Raw genomic sequence first — 21,526 nt, forward strand, 5'->3', positions numbered from 1 at the left:
ATTATTTGTTTAAATTTAGATATTAAAATATGTTCAGTTAAAGTAAAATTCTCAGATTTAATATTTTAAATATAAAAGATATTATTGCCTGTTTAAATTTAGATATTAAAAGAGTTTAATTTGAGTTAAACTCTCTTGAAATTCCCCGATAAATATTGAGCAAATCACTCATTTTTTCACGACTCAGAATTCAAGAAGTTTTATACTCTTGAAAAATATTTTCTCTCATTCTTAGAAAATATTCCTTTTCCTTTAGTCTTTCCGGTGATAGTGATAAGCATCAATTGATTCCGATCACAAAATCAAATATAAATAATATTTTATTTCCTTTTATTTCTAAAGAATTTGATTATTTCTTTTACTTTTTCTTATGTTCCAATTTAGTCTCACATTGTTACTCTCGGATAACATCATTTTTATGATATATATTCGAGATTCGTGACTGTTTTAATAATGGGATGTTTATGTTTGGACTTCATTTTTAAAGTGAAAAAATCGATACTTACTCCCTCAAAGTGCTAAGTTATTAAAATAATATTTTTATAAAAGTAGCAAAAAGAAATCTTTAATTTCTAAAATGACTTCTATTTATGTTACATAAGACAAAGATGCACCAATGTGGCAATACTTTTTTTTTCCTCAGCAAGAGTTCAATTTATTAATAATTAACGGGGAATAATGTCTCGTTAAAAATCTTCTTAAATCTATATGAAGAAAAATAGTACTTCATCCAGATAACAAGAGCGAAAACACTAATACCAACGAGGATAATCAGTTCAGACTACAATACACCCAACAACAAGCATTAACGCTGCAAATAGTCACCAATCAACACTCTATCGATACCTTTTTAAAAGACTCTTCCTCAAAAAAGCGTCTTTACTTATGATAGGTTATTTGAGTTGTTTTTTCAACATTGAAGTCATCCAGAAACTTTCATTTAAGCAAAGGCTCTTTCTTGCAACATAAATAGGTGTTGTCACATAGACACGCTTTCATACTATACGATAGAAATGAATGTTATTCTGAGAAATAATTTTTTTAATATTATATATATATATATTATTTTAATAATTTAGTCCTATCAAAATCTCTACTTTGAAGCAATCACTTTCTGTATACCTTAAGTTTGTAGATCCATAATCACATCATACAATTTCCATACCTTTAATTGCGGCCTTTTAAGTGGATTTTTCTAAAGGCATGCCTTCCCAATAAATACGCAAGGATTGCCGCCTATTTTCGAGTATATTAATTCTATAGAGAATTGAGTTGGATCGAGTGTTAAGCAAAAGATAAATTTTTCGTTGTAAAATATCATTCGTTAAATAAATAATTAAACTTTCAACAATTAATCTTATTTTTATGTCACGATTTTATCTATCCTACTCTATCGAGAGTTGAGAACGACTTCAATAAAAGTCCGCAAAACGTGAGCATTAACGCATGAAGAGTCGAACCCTGAGCAATTGGATATAGGCCGCAGCATGGGTAGACCTCAAGCTCAATCCACCATAGAAGGAACATGGACGAAGACCAAGTGAAATTCAAGAATGAATGATTGAGAAAAGATGTAACAACCGCAAGCAGACAAAGAATCAAACAAGATATTTTGCTATTTCTGATAAGAAATGCATATAAATGTCAAAAAGTTCAGAGATTGTGTCGTTGGTATCTGCAAAAATTTGCAACTTTTTTACCCCATACATCATGCATGCACAGTGCATGCAATGATATAAAGTTGGCATTAAAATGGAAATGACTTGCAGCTGTCTTCTTTATAGTGTTGTCGTATCACACTTGGGTTCAACTCAAGAATCACATCATGCTTTTGGGGCAATTTCACAGATCAAACAGTGGTAATGCAAACAGATAAGACGATATCATTTAATCGATGCATGCATTTTTGTTTACATGTGAAATTCGATCTTGGAACCAGACAAAGTGAAAGGAGACATTCCCTGAATATCGTAAGATGACAAGAAATGGGTGGTGGGTGTTTTCTGTTTTGAGATGCGACATGATTGTGAGGAGAAAGCAGTGTCTGAAAAGAATTGGTCCGAGAATTTGTCGTCAAAGACTTTGTTTGGCGACAGGATAGGAGTTAAACCCTCCCCCCCCCCCCCGCAAACACTGCAAGTGGCACAATCTGTGTTTTACAACACTTTGGATCATATTAATATATATTTTATTTTGAATTTGTAATTTTTGACCTGTAACAATTAATCATTTATGGGGATTAGTTGCAAGGATTTCTTTAGCTTTAGAGAACTAAATTATTGTGGGGCATGTGCTACTTGTCCATGTCAATGTATAGTGTTATAGCACTATAATATAAGTCCATAAAATGAGTGGTTTCGAACTAGAAATAAATATTTAACATCACAAAACACAAGGATAACTATTTGTCAATGTAGACACTAAATTTGTTAGGGTGGTCCGGCCCCAAACTAAACCAAATCTACACACATAGACCTACTAGAATACCATCAAGCCAGGTCAATGCCCAAAACTCCTTAGACTTGGGTTTATACGCAGATTCACTTCTCTAATCTGATCAACTCGTCTCGATTTCGATATCGATATTAGACATAAACTATATTTATGAATATTCAATTATATTTTATTCGAAACGACTGAAGACGACTTTGAGAGAGGTAGGGAGAGCAGAAGTATAGTGGTCTGGTTAAACTCATAAAAACATCAAATTTGAGCATTCTCAATTTCAAATAAGCATCAGAAAGTGATCGGAGTGTCAACTCCAACGTCTCATAACTTGGTTTTTCAACTTTAGTGGATCTTGCCCCAATCTATACTTATTTCCAAGTAACCCTAACTTATGTTGCATTGATACGAATACGGGGACGGGAAATGGAAATTCCTAAAATTATAGGGTACGGGGACGACAAGTACACATCATATAAAAAAATTAAATTATAAATAGATATAAAAATCATAAATAAAGTCAATACTTCATAGAAAATTAGAAAATAAAATTTGTGACCAAGTTGTAATTATTGTAAAGCGTGTAACATGTTTAGTAAACCCTAGAATATTTGAGGACTAACTCTACAATTATACCATTTTTATTATATCACAAATCCCTTGCTTTATTTTAACATTCAATCGCGACTCCCTTATTTTTTTTCTTCTTCCTTTGTTGTTTCACGAGCGCTCGTCTACAATTCGTCGCGCCGCTACCATTCTTATTGGTCTAAGGTAAGTAGGTCGTCGGTCATCGTCAAAAAGCTTTCATGTTGTGACCCCAACCCTCGTTGTTAACATGGGACTGCGTTAATATGAAATCCGCGAGCTTTGGTTCTCATCCATCGTCTTTATGGGTCGATTCAACCGCCTGGGGACGCATGTGATTGCCACATGTCGTCCCCGAAACATCCTCTGGTAAGCCCTTGAACTTCCTCAAGCTTGTTCAATTGTACCCTGCCATCGTGGCAAATCCCAGGTACGTATCATGGATTTAAATAGTGTTCGTGGGATCGTTTTTTGACGCGTCACGTTTATCGCGGTTGCTAACATAACGGATGTCATCACGATCACTGCGAGTGTCGCGGTCGTGAATATTTTTAAAATTTACACAACTTATAATAAAATATAATAATTATAGTTATAATTTTAAAGAGTCATTATTATTTAAAGAAATAACACTATCAACATAGAAAAAACTCTAAAAAATTAAATTTGATAAAAATAAATTATCCATTATGATTCATTTACGAAAATCAACATATTATAATCTACTAAAATGAACGTGTGTAAAATAAAATATCCAAATCAGAAGATCAAAAAGTGACTAAATTGCAACACGTATAAAAATTGGAGACCAAATTAAAATACATAAAAGTCTCAATTAGGGGACTAAACGAAAATTGAAACAAAATTATAAGCTTGAATCAAAAAAAATGAAATTTTCATTTGATGACTAAAAGGAAAATTTACAAATAGAAAGGGTCTCATCAAGCAATTTACCCATGCGTCGAATTCATGAAACCCCTACCTTTAAAAACGACGTCGCACATATTATTATTTATAACCCAAACGCTGGGGTTTTGAAACCCACATTTCATTTCTTTATTTTGCTCAAAGCCAAAGAAAATCCACATGCTCTAAAAGAGCCCTCCTCAATCGCGTAGTCCATCAGTCATGGACATCAGTGACGGTCGACCACGGTGGTCGGGGATGGTCCAAGAGTCTCAGAAGACTCATCTCGTTTCCCCAAACTCAAATCTAAAGCCCATTTTTCCTAAAACCAAACAAGTCCTAGATCTAAGAAATTACCTTTTGGTAATTTGGATTTCGGTGATCCTCAAGCTTCCCGGCTACTCGTGATGAAGGTGAGTTCTCTTATCTTTCTTTTTTCCTTTTTTTTAATTTCGAATCACCCTATTTTTTGTCTTGTTCGACTAATTTCGTGTCACGGAATATAACAAGCATAGCAGGTCGTTATCGTCACGATAAACTGTTACCCGTTAAGTTGTGGTCGCTATCGACCGCTATTGGTGTGATTCCATGTTCACACCGCTATTTCGGGCAATATCCATTTCGGACGACGGCGCTACCGCGAAATAACGGTTGCTATTACGTTTTCGTTCTACTATTTGAATCTCATATATGTATCCCAGCCACCCCAATACCAAGGAAGTATCGGATACTTGAAACGAAGTTTCTTTGTTGTCCCGTGCTTCATGTACTCTAACATTATTCAATGATTCAATCTAGTTAACATAAGTAAGAAGATGGAAAGTTACAACTCATGAAAGTTAAAAGTAAAACATCACTTAGTTCATTTAATTTACTTGATTGTTTTTAAATTCAAATTTGAATAACTTAATATTTTCTCTTCAAATTACCATATGTTTTTACAAACGAGTTAATAAATAAAATATGAAGTATTTTTTTCTCGGCAAATAAATTTTTTATTGATAAGATTAAACAACCAAGGCTCAAGTAGAATGTCTCATTAAATTAAAACCTCCCTAAACCTAAACGGGAGAAAAAGAATACATTGTATTCTACCCAGCAGTAGGAGAAAGCGGATCTAAAAAGAAATACACGGAAAACAGTGACATAAGATTATCCGAATACTTAATATGGCTCGCCATATGATCAAATTTGTTAGTATAACATACTCCATGAATTAGTAGATTGAGCTGTGTCAATATGATACTACCATTACAATACGTTTGTGAAAGTTAATTAAGAACTATGTAATTATGATGTGATTTCGGGTGTACTAATTTCTTTACTTTTGCAATTGATAAAACGTTATCATTTAGTCAGTAAGTTAAGACATTTATATTATGATATTCAATTTGATTTGCATGCTTATATTTATAAACTTCATTAAATATAATAGAATAAATGTGTAGTACTGATCTTTATAAGTTTAACATTTAAATTATTTTGTATTTGAGTACATCTTTCTTGATTTGTAATAGGAACAATATCATCAGAGGAGTTTCAGTTGGCTCTTAATTTCGGAGTGCAACAAATATTTATTTTTTATAGACATTTATAATTTGGAACCTTAATGAGTCAAGTTTAAAAATTCATTTAAACATCGTTTTTTGGTTTATATATTTGATTTTCAAATGAAAAAAATCACATATTTTTATATATTATTTTTAATTAAAAAGTGTATGATTTTATTTGTTTTAGTTTTTTTTTGTCAGTCTAGTGATTTAATCTGATACAAAGTCGTTGGAATTTCGAATTTCATCTAAGAGAAAGAATGATTTTGATATTAATTACTTAATTATGCTTATGAAGAAATGGAAATATTATAGTCTTGAAAGTTATTGAAAATATTGAACCAGAAAACTTAAGAACCTAAGCATTTAATATTCAATGAAGGAAAAAAAAGTAAAAAATCAGTGTTTATATCAAATAATTTCCTTTGATGAACAATGGAACCCATTGCAGAAAAACCAGTAGGAATAACTTGGGCCATCTCATCTGATCTTCCATAAAAAGAGCTGTGAATATTGAGATTAATCACTTGAAGATCTATTATACATATTTTAAAAGTGATTGCATGAAACAATAGGACTAAACCTCAAATTTATCCTTCGAAGTTTTTTTAGTGTTATTAGTACCCTTTCAACTCACTTCTGTTTCTCACAACAAGGTCTTCCTACAACTCTTTCGGACATAAGACATAAGACATAGAGGACTCAAAACCCTATACTCTTTAAAAAAAACCACAATCCTTTAATATATAACCCAAGACAGACATATGTGACCTATCAAACCCAAAATCAATTGATAGCTGAAGTGTTGAACACATACCTACATATTCTACCAACCTACTGATATAATCCTACGCCTCACACTGGTACTAAAGGTTAATAAGTAAACCCCGTTACGAGTAGAGAATGTTTTTTTGGCTCCTACTTACTCTCTTTTCTCTATCTCCATTTATTTTCCCTCTCAACACTAAAAGAATCAGGCGATCTAACGGCCTGTAACTCCATCATTAATAATCGAACGTTTTTCTATTGAACGATATCCTATTTTTAGAAACATTAGGGAACTGTTTGTTTTTCGTTTGAATGTTCCCAGATGGGACCAGCCAACCTAGGTTTTAATTCAGTGAAACAGAAACAAGCTTAATAGGTATTAATTAGGGTTTGAGTGTACTATATAGTCTAACCTAATCGCAAACCCTACTAACACAAGTTTTTTTTTATTCTTTCCCTCGTTCAAAACATATTAGGTTTCCTGTAAATTAAAAAACTTTACAAATATAAGAAAACAGCTGAAAATTACAGAATAATTCCAATATTTCAAGTTCAAAACTTTACAAAAACATGAAGTAACAGAGAATTTTAAGTCTAAAGCAGAAGAGCGCATAAAAAAGAACATCTTACAGAATCCATCTTGCAGGGCCTTCCTTTTCTTCTTCATTCTGCATGGAATTCTTCTTCTTATTCCCTGTCCTTTATAATGAATATACATCCACAACTACTGTAGATAGAGAAAATTCATTATTGGTACTTTATAATATATATACTATGCATCATGACCTAATCGAAGCTCCAAGTCTAATTCATCTTCTCCAATACTTCCATCAGCCTTCTTGTTCCGATGATCTTCGACACTGGACGGACCGATTCGCAGGCTTAAACTCCGATTTGGATGTTGTGAATTGTCTACAAAGAATTCAGCCGTGTGTGGAGGGGGTCTAAAACCCCAACCTGAAACTGGGATAAAAGCTTGGTAAGTTACATGTACCTCAGGAGCTATGGAATAATGTGGCAGATAAGTATAGGACTTAAGTGTTGGGTGATTGTCATCATTTCCTGAAAGTATTATGGGAACTGAACTAGGCCTGCTCTTGGCTCTATCTTTCCTATGGATGTTCATATGCCCTCCTAAGGCTTGTGCTGTGGTGAACCCTCTACGGCAAAATACGCACTCGTAGGAGCGACTACCGGCGCGTGTATAGTCGATGCTTTGCTCGGATTTATCGGTCTCTTCGCTCAAGCTCTTTGAATCTCGGAGATGATGGGGATTCCATGGGAATTGTTAACTAGGACTCTCAAATTGGAGATGAAGGTGGGTATAATAATAGAGAAGGGACAAATAAAAGACACAGGCATTAGGTAAGTGAGTTGTCTGTAAGAGTTTTTTTTTTCCCAGAGACAAAAGTCTTAAGCTTTTGTTGTTAGCTAGCCGGCTGAGGTAGTGGATACATCTTTAGCTGGCAGTAATTGATATTTTTATCTCGTATATGTCTGCCATTTTTAAGCTATCTCTTGTCCCTTTCATCTAACTTTTTTCCTCAAAAGCAGTCTCCCTTTTGTCACCTGTCTTCCCCTTTTTCATATATTTTCACCTTTCTTTTCTCATAAAACATTAGGGTTTTGGTATATTACTGTTCTCATATAGAGTGAGAGTGATACTTACATATATATATATATATATATATATATTGTTCAGCAAATTTGCTGGTGAGACTCAAATTCTATTGGTTAGGATATTCATGAATATTCAACAAATTAAATTAACTCGAATCATAATTATATATTTATATATTTAGATAGTTAAATGATTGAAACTGAAGATAGAAAACAAAGAGATTTTTATGGAAAAATAAATAAATTGCCTTCAACTTTCAAAGTTTAAAATACACTTTTCATTGAGAATGTATCCTATGTATATATATATTTATTTATATACACATACTTTCAATGCAATGAGAAAGTATTTATCTTGTGGGAAACTGTAAATGAACCTTCCCGCAGATTGCAGAATATATAAATAATGAGGGGAAATAGTCTGTGTTTGTACTTTGCACTTGTCCCAAAGTAAACCATTTTTTCCCACCACAATCAATGGAAAAACGCATCATCTTTGTGTCACAATCAGCTTCATGATCATTTACCATCATCCTCTATTAGGTTTAACTCGTTAATAAATAATATTATTTCAATTACGTGATGAATTCTTCACAGATTGAACACATTCAAACTACCACGAGATGGTTTCAACAGTCTTAATTAATACTTTGTCTGTAAATTTGTTTTAGATACTTGATTTTGTATTCTGTATTACTTATCATAACTGCTTTAAAGAAAATATAAAAACTCGTTGTAAGATAAATGGAAACACTTGTAATTATGCTTAAATGAAAATTTATTAACTTGTGATAACAACTGAACTGATCTAGCTGTTGTTGATCATGTATTATGTCAAAATGTGTGGCGTACGTATGCATTTTATAATATGCTGTGGATATTTGCAGGCCGACATTTTTATATTGAAGAGTAGGTTAGTTGTGTTTAACTGGGCAGGTGCTTTTGTTCGGCACAGACAAGGGAAACACACTAACGGCAGCTAACGCTGTCAAGTTTCCACTAAATTGTATTTTTTTTATGACCAATGCTTATTTTGGATTAACAGTGAGATTAAAAATAATAGTAGCGGTTAAGTTAGTTATAACGAAATTAAAAATCTTAGTGAAAAATTAAGATGCTATCAAAACTTTAAGACTTTATCTATAAATTATTATGTAAGGTTTGGTCTCATAAAAAACCAAACCCATAAAATTATCTAAAAATATATTTTATTAAATTGTAATTATAATATATTTTAAAAATATATATCATCAATCCTAAATCCAAAAATATCATCAAAAGTACAATTTCACTATTTAAAGCCCAGATCCAAATAAATGTCGTTTGCACTATTCAAATCAACATCGAAACCCAAAATGTAACCTTACCCCAACCCACATCCACAAACATTAGATAATTAAAACTAACACAAGTCCAATAAAAAAAATTAAGGCATAATTTTATATTTATATTTGATTTTTAAATATATTTCTCTTCATAATTAACCTGAATATATAATATTTTTTATTGATAATATTTTTTAAAAAATATTGTAAATTTAATTTAAATTTAAATAATTACAGACATTTGAAAATATTTTCAATTAGAATAATAAATTAAATTTCATAAGAAGAACTATGTTTTTAGAATTCACGACCTTTTCGTTTGTATGGTAATGGTATAACCAAACTCATTACTTACAACTTGAACATGTAATATTATGTAAAAAAAAAAACATTTAACATTAATTCATTTAATTTGTGTCGTGTTCTAACTTTCAACACGTGTCAATAAACTGTTTTAGGATTTTTACTTTCCCGCATTTCTGGAAAATCACTTGCAATCTTTTGATTTCAGGGATCGAATTGGATTTTCAGTTTCAGCAAAGCGAAACTCTAACTATCGAAGAGGAGAGAGAGGGAGAGAGAAGGAAATGTCAATTCTATCGTCATCGACGAATCTTCACGAAATCGACGATGCCCAAACCCTAATCCCCGGCCTCCCAAACGATGTCGCCGCCCTTATCCTTTCCTTCCTCCCGTACTCCCACCACTGCCGCCTCAAGCCCACCTGCAAGCCCTGGTATATCTTCCTCTCCTCTAAGGCGCTCCTCTCGCTGCGCCTTCGCAACCGCCGCTCCCACCTCCTCTGCATATTCCCGGAAGACCCCCACATTTCTTCCCCTTTCCTATTCGACCCCGAACACCTCGCCTGGTGTCCCTTACCCCCCATGCCTTGCAACCCTCACGTATACGGCCTCTGCAATTTCTCTTCCATCTCTCTCGGCCCATCCATCTACGTTCTTGGCGGCTCCCTCTTCGACACCCGCACTTTCCCCTTAGACCGTCCTTCCCCTTCTTCCTCGGCTTTCCGCTATAACTTCGTTACTTCCTCCTGGGATCGCCTCACACCTATGATTTCCCCGCGCGGGAGCTTCGCTTGTGCCGCGGTCCCCAGCTCCGATCAAATCATCGTCGCCGGGGGTGGTTCCAGGCACACCATGTTTAGGGCTGCTGGGAGTAGGATATGCTCTGTGGAGAGGTACGACGTGGAGAAAGATCAATGGGAAGCGTTGGACGGGTTGCCTCAGTTTCGAGCTGGTTGCGTGGGGTTTACGGTTAGAGATGGGGTAGAGAGGGAGTTTTGGGTGATGGGTGGGTATGGAGATTCGAGAACCGTCTCGGGTGTGTTCCCGGTCGACGAGTACTATAAGGATGCTTTGGTGATGGAGTTGAAGGAAAATGGGGGTGGCAAGTGGAGAGAACTTGGGGATATGTGGGGAGCAGGGGAGACGCCTCGGTTCGGGAAAATCGTAGTGGTGGAGGATGAGGAAGGGGGTAATCCTCCTACTATTTTCATGCTCGATGATTATGATATCCTCATGTAATTATGCTTCTCTTTTTGCTAAATAACTACATTTATGTTGGCATCATTGAATTTATTGTCTTTTTGGAGAAATTTGCTTTTCTCTAAGGATGTTAGAGATAGTGTTAGAAGGTTGCCATCTGCTTCAATGAGTTGATAGTTTTGCTAGTAACAAAGTTTAATGCGTTTTAAATGTACCATTCATAAAAGCATCTTTATCAACTGAATTCAAATATTGAAACAGATTGCACATTATGTTACCTTAGGTATCAGCAATATCAATTGCAAGAAATTGTACTTGTTTGATAAGTTAGTTGCGCTTGAATTTTGAATTTGATTCATGTACTGAATCACTTGAGGTTGTAAATTCATATGTATTAATTGATAGTTAAAATCTGAACCAGTTCAAAGATTTGGTATTTTTCTATCTGTAGAGTGAGGCAGATAATGGTTAGTAACACATTTTGGAGTGTCATATTCGATTTTAACTCGGCAAGAATTTACAATATTTTGATAGAAAAGATGCATAACTGTAGTGTGTGTGTTGTGAGAAGAAAATGTAAGCTGTATGCTTCTGGGTTTTGAAATTCTTCTAGTCTTCTAATGACTTGATGGTACTGCCATTATTTAGTTATAGTATCATGCAAAAAAGTAAAAAAAAAAAAAAAAAAGAATTATTGCCAACTTGTCAGGTTCTTCATTTGATACCTAGAATTCCTGCACCCTGCATTGTTCACAGATTTAATCCATGTGTTTCTCAATAATGGCTTGCTAAATCTCGGTTCTGCAAGAGAATAAGCTTACGTTTCAGCATTTCCTGGACTATTGACGCATTTGGGCTGATTACTTAATTGGACTCTTTGTTATTGGTTCCTTTTACTCGGATGCTTGTACTAAACTGCATGATTCTCTCTTCTGTCAACAAAAATGCAATTTACATTTTCTGCAATTTTTACCAGTTTCAGTTTAGGATTTTGTTTGAAGAAAAGCCAGAATTTGAAGTTATTTGCCTTTCTGTTTATTCCGAATTCTTATTCTAGGTCTTAGGTATGATGGCACACTCATCTTTGCTTTATCTATCTGCAGATACAATATGAATTCAAACCTTTGGCAGAAAGAGTGCAGTGTACCAAGGCGAACTGCTCGTAAGACTTCATTCGGTTTTATTGTTCTGAATGGGGAGTTGCATGTAATGACAATTGTAAATGGAATTGATTCAACTGAAACTCGGCGGTCACGACAGCAGAAGAGGACGGGGGCATTGTTCATGCAGATATATCATCCTAGGAAGAAGACCTGGAGATTCCTTGTCACCAAGCTGCCATTCCGACAACCTTTGGATTTAAGTACCACAGTTATGTGCTCGTTTCGACTGTAAATGTAAGAACACCTCCTGCTTAGTGCCGCTAATCACACGTAAATAATCCGACGATCCCTATATTATTTTCTGTTGATATTTCTGGTTCTATATTTGTGATGTCTAGCTTGTATGTATGATATATATATATATATATATATATATATATATATATATGGTTATCAAGATGTCAATGCCTGGTGGATAAAGGAAACAATAGCTTCTGCAATTTAACTACCAACTATCCCTCTCTTGCATCTTTTGCATGCATACATACATACATACATACATACATACATACATACATACATACATACATACATACATACATACATACATACATACATACATACATACATACATACATACATACATACATACATACATACATACATTTCTTTAGTTAGATATATTTTATAACTTTTGTCATAGTGCCCTCTTAGAAATGCTTGTATTCTGCTCCAAGTTGTAATATTCTTGCCGGTTAAAGGGTTATCCAAACTAGAAGTCAATGCTTTGATCTAATCTGAATTGCCTTTTGCTCCAAGAAAAAAGTGTACAACATGACGTTTTCCTTTAATAATATGATTGAGATTTTGACAATTTTAAAATTTATATTTGAATTTTTATTAAGAGAACGTTTTTAATTTCAATCTTATTTAATATTGTGATCATACTTATACGGTAATTAAAAAATTGGTAGCCGGTCCATGCACGCAAATTTGCATTTTTAGGACTCTTCTTTATCATGACTTTTCCAATTCCTCTTTTTATCGTGGTCAGAAGTCAAATTCTTCAACTAAGTTCAATAAAAATAAATAAATTAAACTTTTAGGTTTAACCTCTTTTTGTCCAACAATGTGAGACATCTAAATATGTTTATATCTAGTTGGATGGATCGAGATAACTTTAAATTGATTTGATTTGATTATTTTAATTCGTATTAATTTTGAGTAATTATTTGAAGAACCAATTAGTTTGTATTCAGATTATTTGAAGGCTTAATTATTTTAAATTCAGATTATTTAAGTTTAATATTCATATTTTAGATTTAATTTTTCAAAAAATGTATAATTTTATAAAGTTTATAGTGTAATTTCAGATTGTTGAGTTTCTAATTCATATGCTCGGGCGGATAGTGTCAAAATTTTTAATTAGGGATTGTTGTACCTCTTTCGATTCTCTATATAAGATCAGTCTCCGGATAAATTTCCTCCACATAAAATATTTTCGCAGAACTTCTTTGCAGTAGAAGCCGTAAAAAAATTCTGGAGGTAAGATCTCAAACTCATGACACTCTTCCGACAGTTTCACATGTCCTGCTAGAGTTAAATTTAACCGACTATATCTATTGAACTTGTTAACATATGAACAGTCATTATGACCGTATATTTGACACAAACACTAAATGCCTCTATAAAATTTCTCGATCAAAATTGAAAGAAATAAAATCCTTTTTTTGCTCGTCTCTCTTTATGGAGATAAAAGACTTTGATACTATCAACCATCGTCTATGTCTAATCACTAATTGTGATTTTTTAAGTAAACTATAAGGGTATACTACCTATAATGATCGTAATCCATTTATACCATCAACAATATATATTGACAGAAAATTACAAGTATTTTGAATAAATTAAGTAATGAACTATTTATGTTCTCAACCAACAGCGGTTCAATTTACAAACAAACGTTACTTGGATCGTATGTCCTAACCAAGAACTAACAACGAAAAATAAGTTATTAAACAAGCAGAAGAAGAAAATTGAAAACTATGTATTTTGAATTCCGGCCAGCTATCAATTAATCATGCAGTCCCCTTGGCAATGGAAGCCACCCCAAACTCTGTAACAACCACGGGAAAAGCCGGAGGCGTGTGCGTAACATAGCCGGCAACGTTCATGCCACCCAACTTGCAGACGCCGGTTTCTCTTCCAGGGATTTCCGTGCACGGATTATGACCGGAACCCGTCACCGGTCCTTTCTGCAGCGATTGAAACGAAAGCTCATTATCTTTTTCCAGCCATTGCTCCCCATGCAATGGCCTCATCATAGCTCCAAGTTCAAACGAAGCCACTAATAAGCATATAACCAATGAAGTTCTAAACAGGTTTTTGAATGCCATCTTCCTTGAATCTTATTGCTATGAAGCTTTTCTTTTTGAGATTGGTGTTTGTGTGTATATATAGAGAGAGGCAGCGGCGTTCAGTGGTTATCCGATGGGTGTGGTTCGACTGCAGCCTGAAATGTGGGGTCTAGGGTTTACTAAAATGGCGGAATTTGACTGATTAAGCCGTGGTTTGAAGGTTGAAACGAGGTGGAACAACACGGCACTTTTAGGTTTAATTTAACCACTGACAGTCATAAAAAAGTGGGGGAATTTATGTTTGGTTTTAAAAGAAAATGGTTAGGGTTTGATCATCTTTGTCAATCCCCTATGTATTATATAATGTGTGAAATGGATAGTGCGTTTGGCCAAGTAAAGACGAAGAAAAAGGATGCGTGCAAGGTCAGACATTTTTAAAGTTTAAACAATTGAAAAATCAAAAATCAAAATAATATTATTTTGATCTTTAATTACATAATTTAATTATTTTGTGATATAATCTTGATTTTCTTATTTATTCAATTACTCTTTCGTTTTAATTTTTTTTCACCAAATTTGAACATGTTCCTCGACTAATGTGAAATACAAATGTATCTTTGATTCCTCCTTTATATATATATATATATATATATTATTCGATTCGATCCATAACTATAACTCTTTGTTAATCTCATCAATTCCTTAACTTTTTTTTATAAAGAAAGATAAAAATTTCTAAAACTGTTCAAACTACTCAGGCAATTGATAAGTCCTCGTGGAGTTGATCTTGCACTCCCAGCGGTGGATTCCAAAACTTGCAGCAATCCTGCGAATTCCGGTCTGCCGATTTCGCCATCCAATCAGCCGCTTTATTTCCATTGCGAGGGGAATGAATGAAGCGCACAATCCACTCTCCATGCAGCAAATCCTTAATGTGGTGCACCATAGTAATTCGGTTAGTAGTCGCCATTGGTCCTGTAACTTCATTGATTGCTTCCTTACTGTCAACTTCCACAAGAACCTGCTCAAATCCCAGCTCTTTCGTACATAACAATCCCTGGTAAATACCCCAAATCTCAGCACTCCAAGACGGAAAAAATTCCTATAAATTTAGAAAAACTCATCAACCATCTACCTTCTGAGTTTCGAATGAGTACTCCACAAGATGCGGCACCTAACAGATTATGTCGAGCTCCATCTGAATTGACTTTTATCCATCCCTAAGGTGGTCGTTTCCAGCACATACTCTTTAAATTCAGATTGGGCAATGAATGTCTTTGGTCATTTTCAACAGCCAAAGCCTTGCACGTAGAAATCCAAAGAGCTTTCCTTCGCTCCAATATCGATCTGCTGTCCTGTTCAGATGAATCGGATATCACCGAGTTTCAATGCAGCCAAATATACCACACAATTGAGCCAAATAAATGTCCCAGTGTTCTACTTGGCCAACAAAGTCTGCTGCATTTCCAAGGTTTTTCACCAGTCGTTCATGTGTTACCTTTCACCACTGCAGTCCACACACAAAGAACAAGAAACCTTCTTATGCTGGGTGCTCGTTGATCCTTCGCAAAAACATGGCTTTTGCAGGTAAAGAACAAGAAACCCTTTTCTTTTTTCTGTTTTTCAATGATGAGAAAATGGTTGCTAAAGTTTTATGCGTTGTTTTTGTTTCAATAGTCGGGCGGATTTTAGTAAGGAACCTGCTTTTAGCTGAATGAATACACTGTCTGAAGAAGTAAAGGGGGCGATTAAACTCGCGAGAATCCTGTTTTGTAATAGTTATGGCTTTGATGACTTGTCCCCTGATGTTATAGACTCAGCCGTGGAGTATGCTGTTGAAGTCGGTACATCGGTCTTCTTTGATTCGGGGCCACGTGGGAAAAGTCTTTTAAGTGGAACCGTGGAAGAGCGAAAAGCACATAGGCATTTCTTGAGGATGAGTGATGTCCTCCTTCTAACAGCTGATGAGGTTCTTTTCACAGAATCAATGGACATGTTTTTATTCAATTTCTTTTTTATCTGCTTGTGTTGTGCTTCTATATCTGTTTTCAATGCTTTCATATCACATTGTAATCATTTTGACTTTCGGAAGTTGCTTCGCTGGATCTTTCTTAAAGTGTTGGTTATTGATCCTGATGGTACATTCTCCTATTAGACCTGTTTTAATTTGTACCTGAATCATCACAAGATTCGTCTAATCGCTGTGAATGATTGTTCCTTTATCGGTTAGTTCTTTAGCTGAACCATTGATCTAAGAAATATTTATCATCTGTCTAAGATGAAAATACTGAAGTCTATACTTCATTCGTTATGACAGATTATAAACATGAGTGTTCGTGTTCTTCATTCCTTGATAAATATTAGGTATGCCTGCAACTATGGAGGTTTTGATTCCAGTAGGAAGTATTTGGGCTTTTATAGTATTTGATGTGAAACTTAATGTCTTCCTGTCTGATGATAGAGTTTTTGGCTGTTTACCTTATTACTTGCATTCGTGAACTTCCAGGTTGAATCCTTAACCGTCATAGCTGACCCGATTCTAGCAGGGCAGGAGTTGCTGAAGAAAGGAAACCGTGATAAATGGGTGGTTGTGAAGATGGGCTCTAAGGGTTCGATTCTGATAACCAAGTCAGGTATTATTTGTGCGCCTGCATTTAAGGTGAGTTATAGCTTCGTTTATATCCAAAAAACATAGAAGGTTGTAGCTAGAATATGAATGCTATTCATGGAAATTCCTCGGTTAAGTTTCGATTTGCTTTAAGATTGGATGCTGCTTTTGGTAGCTTGAAAATTTATTTTTAAAGCTGTTGGTCTTGGATTCTTTCATATGCTTGATTAGGTGAAAATCATGGACACCGATGGGTGCGGAGATAGTTTTGTTGCTGCTATTGCATTCGGCTTTATACACGACATTCCGTTGGTTACTACGTTAGCATTCGCAAATGCCGTGGGTGGAGCTACCGCCATGGGTTGCGGTGCCGGTAGGAACGTAGCAACGTTGAAGAAAGTGGTGGAACTGATAGAAACACCCGACCTCAATGAGGACGTTAAGTTCTGAAACGAGCTACTGGGTGATCATCTCAACTTGCAGGAGGTCACGCTTCTGTCGAAAACGGTCTTAAACGGAAGCAATGGCAGGGTGAACCGTGTTACATTACAATACGAAGTTGCAGAGCAATTTTTTTTGTATGAAATCACTGTGGGTTTGATTTGTTTGGCAAATACAGAGCCAGGTTCCTAGAAGATCATATTTCAAGTGATACCTAAATTGTTCTTAGATCCGACAAATGATAAAATGATGTTTTATTTCCATTTTTTATTTGGGTCAGCCGCCTCAGTCTTTCCATCTTTCTATTGCTAATTTTATCTTTTCCTTTTCTTTTTTCTTTTTTGCTTTAGTGGGTGAATTTTCGGTGGAAATTTTCTACATACACAATGATTAGAATTCGAGATTTACTTTAAGCGATATAAAGTTACTTACTATTTTAACCAATCTTGTTATAATTCAGATCTCTTTCAATGTAAGTAAAGTTGTACGATATACACTCTCCTGATCGATGAATGCCCGAATTCTAAATAGTTTTATTGGGTCAATTATTATCTCATGGAACTTTAAGAAACAAAAAAATATATTTTTGGATCCACAACATAAGTAGAATATCATAGCTTAGCTGATTTTGACATTATTCTCGAGGAAGACCCTAAGCTTTAGTGTCATAGTACAACATAATTAAATCAATATTTATGGTACTTTAAGGGGGGAAAACTTATGGTTTTCCATTCGACGGATAGATGAGATAAGATGTGAGCTTATCCCCAAAACTTAACAAATATCATAATATGCAAACATAACAATAGCTATCAAAAAGGTCGTTGTAGTATAGTTTTGAGTATTCCCGCCTGTCACGCGGGTGACCCAGGTTCGATCCCCGGCAACGGCGTTGATGTTATATTTTTAACGTTTTGCATACTGATCTTTTACGTAGTACAAATGGATTTGGGCCTGGGAAAACTAATCTTCGGGGTCAAGATACCCAGCAGTATGTTTTTTTTAGTATTTATAATTTATTATTCTATAACGTTTAATATTTTTTAATTTTTGATTTCTTGTAATGTTTTTATATTTTTATATTTTAATATTTTAAATTTTCAATAACTTATTAAATTCTTATTACCTTTTATTTAAATATCAAATAAGATCTCAAACCTTCAATTAAAAGTAATTATATCCTCAAAGTCAGTCAAAAAATAGTTATGTCTTGAAGTTGATCAAAAAATAATAAAGATCTTTTGCATCATCATTCACACATAGACTATTATATTAACATCATAAACTATCATATTACCTCGATGGAGCTCCACATCATTGTCTTTAATTATGATATCAATATTATAATAATCAATGTCGATTAAAGGATAAAATCAATATAATTAAATGAATTCAAAAATAAAATTAATGTAATTATAAAATAAATATAAATTTACTTATTTAAATATACTACAAAGATAAAATAATCCTTAAAACTTAATTCTTTATAATAAAATTTTATATTTTATAAGAAAAATTTAAATTGAAGCCGACGTGAAACAAGACAGGGATTGAGATATTCAGCGTTTATGAACGTGGTAGTGAATTTCAAAAAGTAAACGTCAATATCGATCGACCCATTTAGTAATCTCAACGATAAAATATAATATTAATTTTTTAAAGGTTTTGGATTCGAGTAACGTATCTGTAGGATGTGTTTATATTAATAATAAATTTAAAAAATTATGAACAAATATTATCTTATAAAATACATCTACACTAAAACGGAGCAAATAAAGGGACATATCATAGTAATAATGGGGTGGTGGGTTTAGTGGCATCCATTCCCACGTAGCTCCATTATCCATCTCAAATATAATAAGATCAAATAACATTTTTTTAAAATGAATAAATAAATGTACAATTATACTATGTGCATAGAGTAAATAAAAAAATTAGTAGCAAAATCGATGTTACATAAATCATAAATGGCACTAGATGAGAGGAGTTCCGGAAATTTGGGTCCTAAAGACCTAATTCACGGAAGTTGATGACATTGTCTCCCATATTTTCCATAAACAAACAAAATTGAAGACAAAACCAATTAATGAGGAAATAATTTAAATTTGATTGATATGATTCATTAAGATTATGGATGGCGTGGTGAGTGAGATCATAAAATAATTTCTCCTGATCAAGGCTTTCTCATTAAAGAGTAAATAGCAACAACCAACAATCAGTTGGTCTAGTAGGATGAGGCACTAGATATCTTAAGCAAAATTAGGGGTTCGAATCTTGACAATTGTGAATAGAGCAAATTGGGTTGAGAGGGTCGCATTTGCCTCTACAATACCCGATCTGAATTAGTCGATCAATATATCGGATATCGGTGGTTATACCAAAAGAAAAAAGAAGAGTAAATAGTAACAAACAACCATGATAGTTGTTTTCAGAGATAGATCGAAGAGGATGGACGGAGGTGATTGTATTTTTTTTTTAATTTTTTATATCTTTTATTGATAGTTTATTTTCACTCGTCCTAAAATTTTATAAGTTCTTTCTCTTTAAAATTTAATAAGTTTGTCATTTCTAAAATCTTGTAAGTTCGTACCTTAACATAAGATGATGCATTTGTCCAAAATTGTTTCCATAACTAAGCCCCACAATAATTTTATGTGTTGGATATGACATGATTTATGATAGGGACGAAATGAAGATCAAACATTATTAAAATTTAAAAATAATAATTTTATTAAGTATTTGAACTCAAAGTTTTAAAAAATATAACCTAATTTATTTAATATTTCAATGTAAAAGACCTTAAATTACTAATAGACTAAAATCTCAAAAGACATGTGAAAAACCTAAATAAAATAATTTCAATCTGTATTGTCACGATCCAACGTGACATTACGACTTCTCTATGTAGCATTTCACATCACCAAATTCAGGAAAGATAGACTGGAAGTCATTGAAACACTTTAATAATGGTAAATCATTGTTTAAAATAAACATGCAAATCTTTTCATGTTTAATCATATCGGCTATTTACATGAAATTATATAACATCTCATCACAACCTAGCTCCCGGAAATTTTGTTTTCATTACATTTTGAGCATATAAAATCACCTCCAAGAAATACTACCATTTCACAAGTACCACTCCCTAAAGCAAATCTGATATATATACATACATACATATATACATACATACATACATACATATATAACATGCTTGAAATGTGGAAACACAATGATAATACAAAAGATTGGTTTGACTTTTATGACTACGCTGTCTATAGTATCTACACCAGATACTAAAATGAGCATGCAAGTTTTTTCTCGACAAAAATGGGGGTTTCTGGACCAAGCAAAACTTGGACGTATTTACAGTGCCTTTCATGGCGAAAGATTCTTCAATTTTTGTTTGATGTTATACAGAACATGGTGGGATTCCATATGATACAGAGTTTCCTTAGCTGTATGTCATAATTGTGATTAAAATGGGTTTGCCTTTGTTGTCTGATATACATCCCATCCTGATGGTAGTTCACAAATCATTGTGATGTTAAACTCTACATTCAATCAAAGTTTACCTAATAAATTATATAATATATATGTCTCTAAATCAACAGATTTGGGTATGGGACTATCATATCTTTTGGTACGTCGAATAATTCAAAGCTGCAACAGACTCACCTTTGACATTAATGTTCCACAATTATTTGCAGTTAAAAATGAATGACTATCATGGAAAGTGGGTTTCGTGTAGGCAAATTGCCTTATAATTGGGATTATCAACTTTTTCATTGGGATTATGGAGGGTAAAAGTATGCTTTTGTATTTTATCGCGGATGAGGATCATCCGTCTTCTTGAAAATTTTAAATTTTAATATTTTTTTATTAATAACATGTTTTCACTTCTAAAATCTTATAAATTCACTCATGACATAAAATCTTATATTCGTCGTTAATCATGTGTATACGGAATCATAAAAATTGGATAAGGAACATAACGAAGCTCTCATGTAGACTAGGGGAGTAGCAAATGTGAGGTTTAATAAAAGAAATATTTTAAAAAATATTTCTTTTTCCTTAGCTTTTTAGCTTTTTTCTTCTTCTTTCAAATGTCTAATTATAATGCAAATACCGTTTACATCTGTATATACTATATACACTTATGTTTATAACAAATTCAAGCTGTCGGTCGATCTTTCATTTTTTTTTTGCTTTATGGAAAGTAACTTTATTATAATAATTAAATCAAACTATATGCTTAACATTCAAAAGAAAATTACTGATAGAAGAAAAAATATCACTAAATGTCGAAAATA

The 21,526-nt window shown here is 33.6% G+C and overlaps 2 protein-coding genes and 1 pseudogene across 2 annotated transcripts; 2 read left to right on the forward strand and 1 right to left on the reverse strand.

Annotated features, from left to right (window-relative positions):
• Window positions 1-6,958: 6,958 nt before the first annotated feature.
• On the reverse strand, window positions 6,959-7,545 carry LOC120179971 (transcriptional regulator TAC1-like; the record flags this gene model as incomplete). The annotated part of the gene is made up of 1 exon (XM_039185411.1): window positions 6,959-7,545. A coding segment is annotated over one exon (516 nt), but the record flags the coding sequence as incomplete, so codon positions are not given.
• A 2,168-nt stretch (window positions 7,546-9,713) lies between these two features.
• On the forward strand, window positions 9,714-12,177 carry LOC120179958 (F-box/kelch-repeat protein OR23-like). The gene is made up of 2 exons (XM_039185406.1): window positions 9,714-10,739; window positions 11,808-12,177. Exons 1-2 carry the CDS (start codon window positions 9,790-9,792, stop codon window positions 12,097-12,099), a joined length of 1,242 nt encoding a protein of 413 aa, XP_039041337.1. The 5' UTR covers window positions 9,714-9,789; the 3' UTR covers window positions 12,100-12,177.
• A 3,327-nt stretch (window positions 12,178-15,504) lies between these two features.
• Window positions 15,505-17,475, forward strand: LOC120179918 (annotated as a pseudogene).
• Window positions 17,476-21,526: the final 4,051 nt, after the last annotated feature.

The sequence above is a fragment of the Hibiscus syriacus genome, unplaced genomic scaffold (genome assembly GCF_006381635.1).
Source record: "Hibiscus syriacus cultivar Baekdansim isolate YM2019G1 unplaced genomic scaffold, ASM638163v2 tig00112471_pilon, whole genome shotgun sequence".
Taxonomy (NCBI): Eukaryota; Viridiplantae; Streptophyta; class Magnoliopsida; order Malvales; family Malvaceae; genus Hibiscus; species Hibiscus syriacus.